Source organism: Megalobrama amblycephala, linkage group LG1 (assembly GCF_018812025.1).
Source record: "Megalobrama amblycephala isolate DHTTF-2021 linkage group LG1, ASM1881202v1, whole genome shotgun sequence".
Taxonomy (NCBI): domain Eukaryota; kingdom Metazoa; phylum Chordata; class Actinopteri; order Cypriniformes; family Xenocyprididae; genus Megalobrama; species Megalobrama amblycephala.
The window spans coordinates 14,356,468-14,369,584 of record NC_063044.1 but is presented as its reverse complement, the minus strand read 5'-3'; the positions used below and the strand labels follow the sequence as shown (position 1 = coordinate 14,369,584).

General features: G+C 36.3%; 2 protein-coding genes across 6 annotated transcripts in view; one reads left to right on the top strand and one right to left on the bottom strand.

Moving 5' to 3' along the window:
* Positions 1-8,277, top strand: part of arhgap44a (Rho GTPase activating protein 44a) — an 84,015-nt gene extending 75,738 nt beyond the window's left edge. For 4 of the 5 annotated variants that reach the window (XM_048182801.1, XM_048182827.1, XM_048182820.1 and 1 more), the window contains one exon: positions 1,423-8,277. In XM_048182801.1, coding sequence (XP_048038758.1) covers positions 1,423-1,577 — 155 coding nt within the window. In that variant the 3' untranslated portion in view covers positions 1,578-8,277. The remainder of the gene's footprint in view (positions 1-1,422) is intronic. The other variant, XM_048182811.1, reaches the window with a different exon arrangement.
* Positions 8,278-9,779: 1,502 nt separating this feature from the next.
* On the bottom strand, positions 9,780-12,314 carry LOC125263682 (RING finger protein 222). Its single transcript, XM_048182775.1, has one exon. It carries the CDS (start codon positions 12,037-12,039, stop codon positions 11,440-11,442), a length of 600 nt encoding a protein of 199 aa, XP_048038732.1. The 5' UTR covers positions 12,040-12,314; the 3' UTR covers positions 9,780-11,439.
* Positions 12,315-13,117: the final 803 nt, after the last annotated feature.

The window sequence follows — 13,117 nt, the reverse complement described above, 5'->3', positions numbered from 1 at the left end:
ACACAAATGCATCACTTCACTTCAGAAGGCCTTTATTAACCCCTGGAGCCGTGTGGAGTACGTTTATTATGGATGGATGGATGCACTTTCTTGAGCTTCATACTCGTTGGTCCCGTTCACTGCCATTATAAAGCTTGGATATTTATTAATATAACTCCGGTTGTGTTCATCAGAAAGAAGAAAGTCATGCTTGAGGGTGAGTAAAGCTTGGGGTAATTTCCATTTTAAAGTGAACTAATCCTTTAATGGCACATAACAGGCAATATGTAACAAGTAACACAACCTTTCCACTTATTTTCTGATACAATTGGAAATATTGCATATAATATAAATAAAATAACATAAAGCATCATTACACTGTCAAATCAACACTTCAAATCCTGTCCATTTGCGGATAAAAAATCTGAAACTGGACAAATGGAGACGTGTGTAATGCATTGTTTCCAGTGATAGTAATTTCTGTGTAAAAACATTTATGCAGTCTTTGTGTGACATTAAAACATCCATAAGCACAATTTCATGCTATATTTGTTGTTGCAGGCAAATTATGTCAGGGGAAAAATACTTTTTCACAGCAAAAATACCTCAGAATTTGTACAAATGTATGAAACCACAGTTCTAGATGGCTACTTGACGGCAAGTCCAAATAACACAAAAGTATCACGTTACTTTCTGTAAAAGGTAACTATGTAACTGGATTATCTACTTTTTGAGAGCATTGTAAATGAAACACATTAGGGGCCGTTCACACAGAACTCATTTTGCCATTCTACTGTGCTGCTTTTCCACTGTTTTTCAATGTAAACGTGCTAGAAAGACGTGTTTAACCATTGCGGTCGGGTCCTTTGCAGCATCTCACATATAACACGGCGTACTAAAAATGCAGCGCTCAAGCTAAATGAAGTTCAATTTTTAAAAAAAACATGCATCTCTTTTTTCACGTTTTTAACAGCACAACACGTTCTGTGTGAACCAGCCCTTACTAATTTTTAAATAACATTCCCCAGCACTGATTGTGGTGAACTGTTGATTCTGTTATTTTTACTGTACTTTTTGAAAAAAAAAAAAAAGAAAAAGTTTTATGTATTAGCAGAGATTTTGCACTGAAGCAGGAGTAGCAAGCACTGCAGGCTTCATATGAAAGGAAACATATTTCGCCTTCCTCCCCAATGGCTTAGTGTGACAGAATCCCTGTGTAGAATGCCAGGAAACAGTCTGATGTGCCCCTTCTCCTGCTGCAACACACATTCAACACCCTTCGCTGACTTTGCCTCTAACAGTGGCCTGGGAACTGAAATTACTTTTTGCTTTCTCTCTCTTTGTGTCTTTTTCAACATCCTCATCATCGCCATTTCCATCGTTTTACTGTAAACCTGTCTTGTCGCTTTGTGGCCATTGCTCTCATTTCCCATGATCCTGTAGCAGATTTCTTCAGTTTGGAAATTCCCTCCATCAATGTCAATCTGGACAGCCTGTTGGACGAGTTCAGGGTCCCATGTCGGAGCTCCCTTGCTGCAATCAGCTCTCCGGAGGGGGAGTCCGTGTCCGAGGAGGAGGGCCAAAGCACCACGCTATGACCCCTGAGCCCACCCATCAGCTTCACCCAGAACTTGCCCACTTCTGCTGAAGCCCAACTGGAACCCCACCTTGGCCAAACCCTGAGTCACGGATACTACATGAGAGACTAGATAAGATGCCAACTACACAACAGGTGCCATAAAAAGCAACAGAATGGATTTTGTTCAAATTGCCACCGAAGGAACCTGGAGTTTTGTTTTACGATTCCTGTTTCTCTCTGAACGGTTCTGTCTGTTTCGTTTTGTTGTTGTGTTGTTGGTTTTGTTTGATTGGGATGTTTTTTTTAATTATTATTTCTGCCTTATCAGAGCTGCAATTACAATACAATGCACATAGGGAGCAGTCTGAAGAATTTAAAGGAACCTCATAAACTTTATCTTGCTGGAGGCTTCGAACTGAGACCCACCCTCACGGTATGAGAGTGGGCCATCTTTGTTTTCCCAACAGGGTCCATGCCATGCTCTTTATAGGTGACTTGGCATATAGCATGTTTAAGTCTAATTTTGCAATGCTGAGGTCTTTCTTTCTTTCTTTCTTTCTTTCTTTCTTTCTTTCTTTCTTTCTTTCTTTCTCTCTCTCCAACCTACACTATACACTACTTTAGCAATCCAATTCAATGACCTTTCGCTAAGCCTCACCTTAAAATGCTACTGACCAATCCGGCCTTAGCAACTATTGCCTTTCATTATATTATCAGACAAGTGCTAATTTCTAGGCTGTGTTCCAAACCGGATAAATCCGCCTCCAACTGGCATTTCAGAGTGAGAACAATCATGGCCGCCATATTGAAGGATCATTTCAAATCGGAGTGCTCAAAACTGGCCACTTCAAAATGAAGGATTTCAAAGGGTAATTGACCCTTCGTTCCCATGATCCCCCAGCGTACACAATTGTGTGATTACAGCCCATCTTTAATTGGCTCGGCAAAGATGTGACCTCTTCTGTGAACTTTTGTTTTTTGGTCCCCTATACCATTCAGGCCTTCAAAGTTCTCACTCTTGAGGGTAAACCCTTTAAAGGGCATAGGGATAAATCCTTCAGAATAGAACGCAGGGCAAATGTATTTCTATGGAAGTTAGAAGTTTTAAGATAGTTTTAAATGGAATTTTCCCAAAAATTATCCAAGTATACAGTAAACTCTCTTGTTGCCAGGGCACTTCAAATAGTGATAAAAGATACACATATAAACACAGTTTCCCCCCTTTTACAAATCTTTAAATCTTGAGAAGTTCAAGTGCATGAGGTAGTTTGAACAATGCATCAGCCCTTATTTCTAATTAAAGGATTAGTTCACTTTAAAATGAAAATTAGCCCAAGCTTTACTCACCGTCAAGCCATCCTATGTTTATATGACTTTTTTCTTTCTGATGAACACAATCGGAGTTATATTAATAAATATAAGCTTTATAATGGCAGTGTATATAATGGCAAAATGAGTATGAAACTCAAGAAAGTGCATTCATCCAAAGCAAAACATATTCCACACGGCTCCGGGGGGTTAATAAAGCATCCGGCCTGCCAATCATCTTCATCCGGCCCGAGGGCACCCCAACCTCCCTCCTCATTTTTTCTTGGTGGTGCGGCTAAATTTGATTAGATACATGGCCGCAGTGGCGCTTGCAGCTGTACGGTTATATATGCACTGTTCGTACCATGCACGCTCCCCCGATTAAACTGAGAAACATTTTCTGTGCGAATATTTCAGCAGTTATTATGCATGTCCTGTATTTCTGTCGACTGAACCATACCAATCATTTGTGAATCAATCATTCTTTTGGCTTGATTATTTATTTTCCGTGATTGGCCAAACGCGCTTGCATAATGATCTGAAACTAATTGGATTTGTTGGGACCGCTCTGTCACTGAATCATCTGAGGTGATTTCTCGGTCAGTGACAACAAATACAGAACAAATAGCTCTGTTTTCAAGTGTTTCACAAGTTGACTTTGAACTACACAACACGGCCCACATCCAGTGAGAAGCGTTTCAATTCAACACACACCTCTCGGTAACAAGCCACAAATCACTCGATGATTAAACTAGTTTTAAATCAAATGAAACAGCTTCAACATTCCCAACAAGACTGTTGAGGAAAACAAGAGAAACATGCCATGAATGAAGATAGAAGACTTTAAATCCCAAAATCACCACAAAACATTTACTATGAACGAACTGTAGTAATTTATCATGGTTTGAGGAAATGTGGAATATTTATATTGAATACTATAGTCGTTTATATTGCAATACATTTATTAGGTGGGTATGGGAATTAATTTCTTTGTGAAGGTGTAGTTTTTACCTGTGTTAAGGCATTGTTTATAGGTCTATATAACATATCATAATATAATATCCATGTATGGCATGCCATGTATGGTTTTGCCTGTGGTTACCAAGTCTCACTGTCAGAATATTTTCATTTAAGCCCCCCGGCCCACCTCAACTTTTTGATTTGATAATCCGCCCTCGAATGAAACTACTTGAAGAGCCCTGGCATAGGACATAGTAGTGTAAGCATTTTGAACTGTGAGAGGCATTACGGAAGTTGAATACGGAAGGCGGTCCAATTGTGTTCATCTGAAAGAAGAAAGTCATAAACACCTAGGATGGCTTGAGAGTGAGTAAAGCTTGGGGTAATTTTCATTTTAAAGTAAACTAATCCTTTAAAATATTCCATCTCCAATTCATTCCTGTGGGGGATTCAGTAAACATTGTCTGAGTGAAGAACAGAAACCGAGGAGGTGGAGCTTAGCGGCGGGTCAGCTCAATTAATTTATATTTTGTGCGTTTATCTGTGCTAAAACACTATTAGAACTTTTTGAAATGCACAAAATACAGTAATAGCAACACAGTGACAACTTCTGCATTAGAGTGTAAAGACTCAACCAAATATAATGAAACCTGAAAGCAAGGAAGGAAATCCAGGGTTTCCACAGTCATATTTTAATTGTGTCATGGGAAATTAATAACATTTTAAAATAAATCCTGTAAAAAATGATAGAATTTTCTATAGTTTAGAACGCTAAAAAGTTAGTTCTGAAGTATTTCCTGTTCTATTTCAAAATCCTTATCCTGGAAACTGGAAAAAAAAAAGCCTGTTTATGGAAATTCATTGGTCAGAAGGCATGGGAACCCTGGAAATCTCAATTCCTCACCTTTTACCCACAAAGCAGAAACAGTACTTGTGCTAATATGGGTCAATGCAAACACGTTTCTGCAAATGATCAGAACTTTAGGCAGCCACTACTGAGATCAACCACTGGTTCTGTTCTAATGCACTGCCTTGCATTTTCTGTTGTCTTTCCGCATCCATATGCCCTCCAAAGTGCTTCAAATGCAGTGCCACACTATCCTTTATGTATATACCAATACTGTATATAAAGATGTGTAGATAAGTGTCAACGAGAGGACAAATGTAAAGGCAAACATGAGTTATATATTCATAAATGTGACATGCCATATTTATCTTGTATAGAGATAATGTTCTAAGTATTATTTTGTCCCTGAACACTTTTTGTCAGGTTCACATAGCAAGTGAGTTTTTGCACTTTTGTAAGCCATGAACTAGATGTAGAAATATGAATGCAGACGTGGCGGAAGTTTAGATAGACTTGCTCCCGAGAGAGATTTTTTCCCTAAACCAACCTCATCGATAACAGCCTTAATCAACAGCATAAATCAACAACACAATCTACTTATTATTATTAGAATATATGTTAAGAAGTCAACAGATTATACTGATTGTATAACATCTCCTCAGTCTTAGTATTGCATTGCAACTGGCTGATTATATAAATGAAAATTCACTGGCCCTAAAATGTTTTTGGACACTTAAAAATATCTTAGAACTAGCCGTTTTTCCCCCCCTCAATTACGTTTATTCAACTGGATGTATAATGTGAGTTCCCCAAAGCTGTTGTTCAACATGATCCATGAATGTTTGACTACCACAATGTGTCCACATACTTTTTAGGGCCACTATAATAGCATATCTCCCCATAAAATCAATGGAAAGAAACTGATTTATAACTTGGCAGGGATCCTTTTTGTGAAATGTCATCTCAAAGATATCAAGCCCTAAAAATCCTTCAAAGTCTCATTGCTTTTCCCCAGACAAATAATCTGATGTCACACTGAGATGGCACGAGTCTGGCCATTTGTTTCATCAGTAGACAAGACTATACGAGACTACTGGATGCTGCAATTTCTCTTGTCTGAACTTGTACAAAAAACCGCAGGACTTTATTAAGGTCAAAGAAACATTTGCTCACTTCTGTCCCTTGGAAGGAATGGGCACAACAAAGCGTCTCTGTTCTCATACGAAGGACTCTACTTCCAACGGTGGATAGCCATGGCTTCTGTTTATCTCTCTTTGAATAAGCATTAGTGTACGTCAGGGACAAAAGGACTTCTTTTTTTTTTTTTTTTTTTTTTTTTTGCTGAAATGTGATATGCCTCAGTGTGTGTTCTTGATGAAATATAGTCTAATGATTATTGGTGACTGAGTAATAGTTGTAGTGATTACACAATGATAATTGCAAGTGCCCTCACATTCAGTATTTATAACCTGAAGCTAACGGCGAGTTTCGTGCGTACGTGAGGTTCTGTCTGTGCCGTTTCCCGCGGTGTTCTGTGAGGAGGCCGTTGTGTCTGTTCGAGTGTGCTGATTGAATGTGATTTAGCCTTTACTTGGAAGTGCACTAGAGTAAAGGCCCCTTATAGCAGCTGCAATAGACGCATGGTTTATTTTCTTTATAAACATGAAACTTTTGCTCATCTCTTTCTGTTAGCAATCATAATGAATGCTTATGTTATTGTTAACGAAGACGTGGGAGGGTTTTGTACAGTATGTACATGAATTCTCATTGCAAGACTGCATCTGTTATCACACATTTTCCAAAGGTGAAAAGGCACATCTTAGGGGCGTTTACACGACATATTTTTAACTTAAAAACGGAAAATGATACCGTTGTGGATGTTCATTTACATGACAATTGCATTTTGGGGGCCTGAAAATGCTAACTTTTGAAAACAAGTTTCAAAGTGCAAGTTTTTAAACGCGATACTGTTATCGTCTCTACGTAAAACTTCAAAAACGTGAATTTGTGAAAATGGCGACGTCATGCGCATGCGTATTACGTGTTCAGTTTATAGGCGTGTAGTGTTTTTTACAAAGTGACATCGCCATCTACTGGCCTGGCATGAATAATACAGCGTTTTTAGTAGTTTTTATGGATCCGTTTGAAAGGGGATTGTTTTGACAACTTTGTTGTCTGTACACAAAAAAAAAACACAAAAGAAAAACTTTTCCGTTTTTAATATACGCAGTTGTCGTGTAAACGTACCCTCAATCTGATCTGTAAATTAAGCTATTCTGTCATCAGATTCAGTTCTTCATTTACAAGTGGCAACATTCCTATCCAGTCAATGAAATGTTCATGAAACTGTTTAAAACAGAGTGGATGTAATAGCCATGGAACTTTTTAAAGAATTACAGCTGAAGAACTGTACAAACATAATTTTAACTGATGATTTGACACACAGAATCTGTACAGGTGAATCTCATAACTGTCAAGGGTCATAGTTCACCTCAAAATTAGAAGAAAACAAATAAGAAATTGTATTTCTGTAAAGAACAAGAAGCTTATAATAGCTTAAATTATTCAATTAAACAATTTTAATGATAATTAAGCACAATTTCAACACCAAATGTCATTACCGCAATGGAAAAAAAATATATATATATTATTTAAATTGTATTTATATGGTAGTATGATTTGTACTTCACTGATGTAGATTTAAATAAAAATATTTGTATTGCAGTCATTTTTAATGTACTTATCAAGACGATGTAACAAACAAACAAACAAAAAATCTTAATAGTCATATTTTTTTTTCTTTTGATTTTGTCGTGAAATGGCCTTACCTGGACATGTTGTTGTGAAATTCACCCGGATGCTTTTCTTTGCATTTTATGTACTGATTTTGGGGGAAAAATCAGTGCAGAAAGACTTTTAAATGAGAAAACGTGTTAAATTCTTATTGAGCACTGTAAGCATTATCATACAAGTCAAAATAGATGTTAAACCGACATGCAAAGCGTCAAAAAGACTCTCATTACTTGCTTAAATCAAGGAAGTTTATGACATGAATGATCTTTTCAAAAGAGATGTAATACACAGTTATAATAATTTATATAGATACATTTATTTATTCATTTATCTGTGACATTTTCAGCACAAAATTAAATGTTCAAAAAGAACAGAATGGATAAAGAACCCAACAATCTGAATTGAAGATCTGATCTTTTTCTCCATACAGTCATCATCTGTTTTGAACATTTTGGTTGATACATTTACATAATCCTGTTAAAGCCAGCAAGTTGGAGTGACAGAACAGAGCATGCATTTAATTATCCCCCTTAGATAATCATGTGTGTGTTCAATGATACCAGATCATAAAGGGAATCAACGATGAACCAGGGATGTGTGAACTTTAAAGGTTGATCAGTGCACATTATCCAACAATGTACAGCCCTCTCCACCTCTGCTTACCGAACTAATGTACAAATCTGCCTGTATCACCCTCCTCAGCTTAGCATATCAGTGGAAGAACACAGTCTGTACTGTGAAGCCTGCCGCAGTCCTTATCAGAATGTCAGAAATACATAGATATATATTAAACTCTACATTTGTAATAATACTTCTGGTGTAAGTGCTTTTGTGTTTTAAAAAGTGTTGTTAACCTCAAACTGCTGTAATAACAATGTCTACATCCTGACATTATATAAGGCATGCCTTTTGACAATTATCATTTTTGTTAAGAAAAAAAAAAATGACAAGCTTGATGTCTGAAACTGCTGTATCTTTGACAAAGTTGAGTGTTTATCTCAATATGAACTCAAAAATTTATCATCTAGTTCCAAATAATGTTGACTATGGAGTGCAACTGTCGGGTTTTGGAAGTAAAAACTAAATGACTTTAACTTATATAACTTTAAAGACGGCCTTACTGTGAGCTACGAGGTTATTAATTGACAATATTTACTTCTGTTGAAGCCGTCAGCCTGCATTATTTCAACTTAGTTTTAAAATACTCGTGTTTAAAGGGTTAGTTCACCCAAAAATTTTCGAATCAGTGGTTCGGATCGTGTACCAAACTGCCAAAGTCACGTGAACTATTGAAATTTCTAAATACTTATGATGTAAATAAGCCTCATTTACTGAAATCATGTGACTTTGGCGCTCCGAACCACTGATTCGACACAAAAGATTCATAAAGCTTCATAAAGCAGTGTTTTGAAATCGTCCATCACTAGATATTGTTGAATAAAGTCGTTATTTTGTTAGTTGTTTTTTTTTTTGGCGCAGAAAAAGTATTTTCGTCACTTCACAACATAAAGGTTGAACCACTGTAGTCACATGAACTGTTTTAAATACATCTTTAGTAGCTTTCTGGGCATCTGAAAATGTTAATGATCTTGCTGGCAATGGAGGCCTCACTGAGCCATCGGATTTGATCAAAAATATCTTAATTTGTGTTCCGAAGATGAACGAAAGTCTTATGGGTGTGGAACGGCATGAGGGTGAGTAATAAATGACATAATTTTCATTTTTGGGTGAACTAACCCTTTAACAGCAGAATTCCTGGTAAAAAACTACATTACCCATGATTCTGCACAGAAAATTCCACCAATCAGAGAGTCGAAACATGAAAATGTGCCAAAAGATCTCATTAGCTCCACCCACTCCAATGAAACACTGCAAATGGCATAATTGAGTCGATGAAATACTGAAATATTTGAATGTATATGCATAATTTGCAATAAACTTAAAATACATTGTTTCTATAGATATAATCAACAACTTTAAATCAATAGTTTTATAATTCTCCATTGGTTTTAATTAGATTGTGTCATTCGTAGTGAGTACAGTAGAGGTCAAAAGTGATGTCCGGCCTAGGAAAATTGACATATTCACCCCTATTCAAATTATTAAAAATCTGTTAAAGTCCGCGTGAACCGGAAGTTGCAAACGACTTTTCTCCAGTGTTGTGATGTATTTCCAGGTGAAACGGAATATTGAATAGAGGGCAGAGTTTTACTTTAGCGCTCCTCCTCTCCATCTCTCGCTCATAGCAGAGGAGTGGTTTAAGCGTTTTCAACCCAAGTCGTCAAACTGATGTCATCAGAGAAGGAACGCCATTCCAGACCGGAAGTAATTTTTCAGATTTTGATTAAAGATTACCAAGACAAAAAAATTTTTTCTGTGTATTAACTTGCACGGATTAATTGTTCACCACAAGACTAGTAATATGCACTAACAAAGTTAATGGGGTCAATTTAGATTTCCTGCCGACTTTAAAGATTTTGTAAGCATATTACGTAGTTGTGCTTAGAGACGATATTGATCTGTGATAACGCAATGAAAAATGCCAAATTGTGCGGACGTCATTTTTGGCCAGGGCTGTCATACACTGTAAAAAAAGAACTGTTGGTGTAACTTAAGTAATAAACCTGATTGCCTTAAAATTTTGAGTTCATTGAAATAAAAAAATGTTGAGTTAATACAATGAAGGTGATTGGTTTAATCAACAGAAACTCAAAATATTAAGTTATCTGAACCACATTAATTATGTAAGTTGATTTAACAAAAGAAAAAATGTTGTGATGAATCATCAAAATATTTTTTTACAGTGTAGAAAGAAATTATGAAGAAAGACCAACAAAATACTAATAACTGTGAGCTTCTTGTTTTTCTATTTGTTTTGCAAAGTAAAATAAAACCTGTAGCTAGTTTTCTTTTGCCAAATAATTTTGTCAGATAAATATCTGAACCAAGTATAGTATTTTGTTCCTCTCACATTTAAAAATATTTTCCTCATATTCTGATGGTTTAATCATATTTGTAGGGTCATTAAAAACAAAATGTCTTTTTGTTTGATTTTCAAATACTTTTTTGATTCAAATAAACTTTTGTAATGTTGTGATTCACCTCTGATTGGTTTGGTTTGGTTATGGCTTAAAACACTTTCCCTATGGAGGAAAAAATGACTGAAATTCCTATAAGAAACATCAGACAAATTGATGCTTAAAATGGAGAAATCCATTACGTCACCTGAGCCATGAAAGAAACTTCTGAGCAATAAATTTGTCCTCTGGTAGTCAATGAGATGAACTTACAGTACAAACATGAACACAGAAGATTTGTAAGGGTTCAGATGTGCGTTGAGATAGCATTGCTGCACAGGTACGTCACACAGAAACAAACTTGTGTAGAATGTGAGGTATTAGTCTTTTCAGGGCTGGATCTAGCCTGTGTGACAAGAATTTCTGGACAAGCGAGGGCGTGTATATCATTCCTTCCAGGCAATGCAAGCAGAGAAAATCTCAAAGTAAAGCCTCATCATCACACCCTATCCCTTTGTCCATTCTCAAACCTGCTGTGTCCATGGTAGTTGTAACTGTATCCCACAGTGTTTCTCCAAGATCAAGTGACAACCAGACGACGAGCTCATCTTTGCTTCTCAAGGTTTAAATGGCCGTCTCCTCAGTAACTCAATGCGGGAAGCGTGTCAGGCTCAAGATCTCCAGTTTTCCTCACAGCTTTGTAGATTCAGATACTTGTTTATCCATTAAGTAACACTATACAGTGACTTTGTTTTGTAATGAAACCTTCTAATCCCTCCGAGACATTCAGAAGACATGTCAGAACAAGCCTTGGAAATGATCCCACAATAACCGCCTGTTCTTCATTAAACATTCATTGTGACTTGTGAATCTCTTTTTCAGAAACACACGAGAAAGCATGGCTTAATAATAATGTATAGATGTTGATCTTACACATACACGCAGTTCAGGACCCTTCATGCCAGCAGAACCCATGGAAGTGTTGCAGCCACCAGAGCCAGTAAGGTGAAAGTGATCATTAAGATCAGAAGGCAGCAGGAGATGGTGCAGAGCCTCTGTCCATGGCCTCTGTAGTCCTGCTGCATGGCTGAAGTTGTCCCAATGTCAATAACATCCCGTTCTGTCATGGGTCGACCCATTTCACTTATGATGAACACTTCTGAAGCGTCCTTAGGACAGACGAGTTTTCGTCTACACAGTCTACATGAAATCCTCCTTAGACATCTGCAGATACAGCCAAGACCTCCACTGTGAGTCCCAACAGCATTCCCAGGAAATACAGGAGTGGGCACAGGAGGCACTTCCAGTGTCCTTCCGATCCTTTTGGCTTCATCTGGTGAAACTGTGAATCCGTGGAGTTTCTTGATGAATGTCAGGTGTCTGCAGACAGGGCAGATGATAGAGTCCCGTCTAATGCATCCGTTCAGGCTGGTATTGACCAGGGTTCGCACTAAGCAGTCGTGGCAGAAGTGATGCCCGCAGCTGAGAGACCTGGCGCTGTCCGTGAGACTCTCGTAACACACCGGACACTCGCTGTCCTGAGCCTCCTCGTCCATGGCTCTCCGGTTTCAGTAACTCCACTTGGATCGCCTCGACTGGATTTGAGATGCCGGACTGCGCGAGGAAACACGCACACTGGCGCAGGTAACCGATACTCCCGTAAGATTACACACGGACACCCGTGACGACACAGCCACTGCCATGCGAAAAATGTTGAAAAACTAGATCTGTTGTTAAAGGACATTGGAAATAGTTCGATGTGAACAGACCGCAGTTATGCTGCTTTTATTTTGTTGTTGTTAGCAGATAGCAGCCTATAGGCTACTTTCGTTATGTAGTTAACAACAACAACAATGATTTTAATAATAATAATTATTATTATTATCATCATCATTATTATTATTATATGAAAACTTTTAAAGGGAGAAATTAAGAGTTTAAAAAAGAAATAACTATTAATAGTCTAATATTTATTATTATATAATTTATAAAGAAATAATTATATAGAAGGTCCTCTAACTAGATGTTCCTATTTTAATATAAATATGGCTATTTAAATGAAATATGCAATATGCTATATTTAAATATGTATGTTTAATATTTATTATAAATATATATATATATATATATATATATATATATATATATATATATATATATATATAGAAAAACACATTGTATATATCCTATTAAAACCTTGTATATTTAATATATTAATATAAATATATAATAATAATAATAATAATAATAATAAATAGAAGGTCCACTAACTAGATGTTCCTTTAAATATAAATGTAGGCTATTTAAACTAAATCATATATATATATATATATATATATATATATATATATATATATATATATATATATATATATATATATGTTTTAAATATATATTATATGTTTGTATATATATAAGTATATAATATATATTTAAAAACACATTTTATATATATATATATATATATATAATACATAGTCCTCTAACTAGATGTTCCTATTTAAATATAAATATAGGCTATTTAAATTAAATAGGCTATATTTAAATATTTATTTTTAATATTTATTATATTTAACCACTCTAAAAATGCTGGGTTAAAAACTACCCAAGCTGGGTAAAATATGGACAAACCTA

What these genes read in the sequence shown, in the direction of transcription:
- LOC125263682 (XM_048182775.1), bottom strand. Translation starts at nt 12,039, where the DNA reads ATGGACGAGGAGGCTCAGGACAGCGAGTGTCCGGTGTGTTACGAGAGT.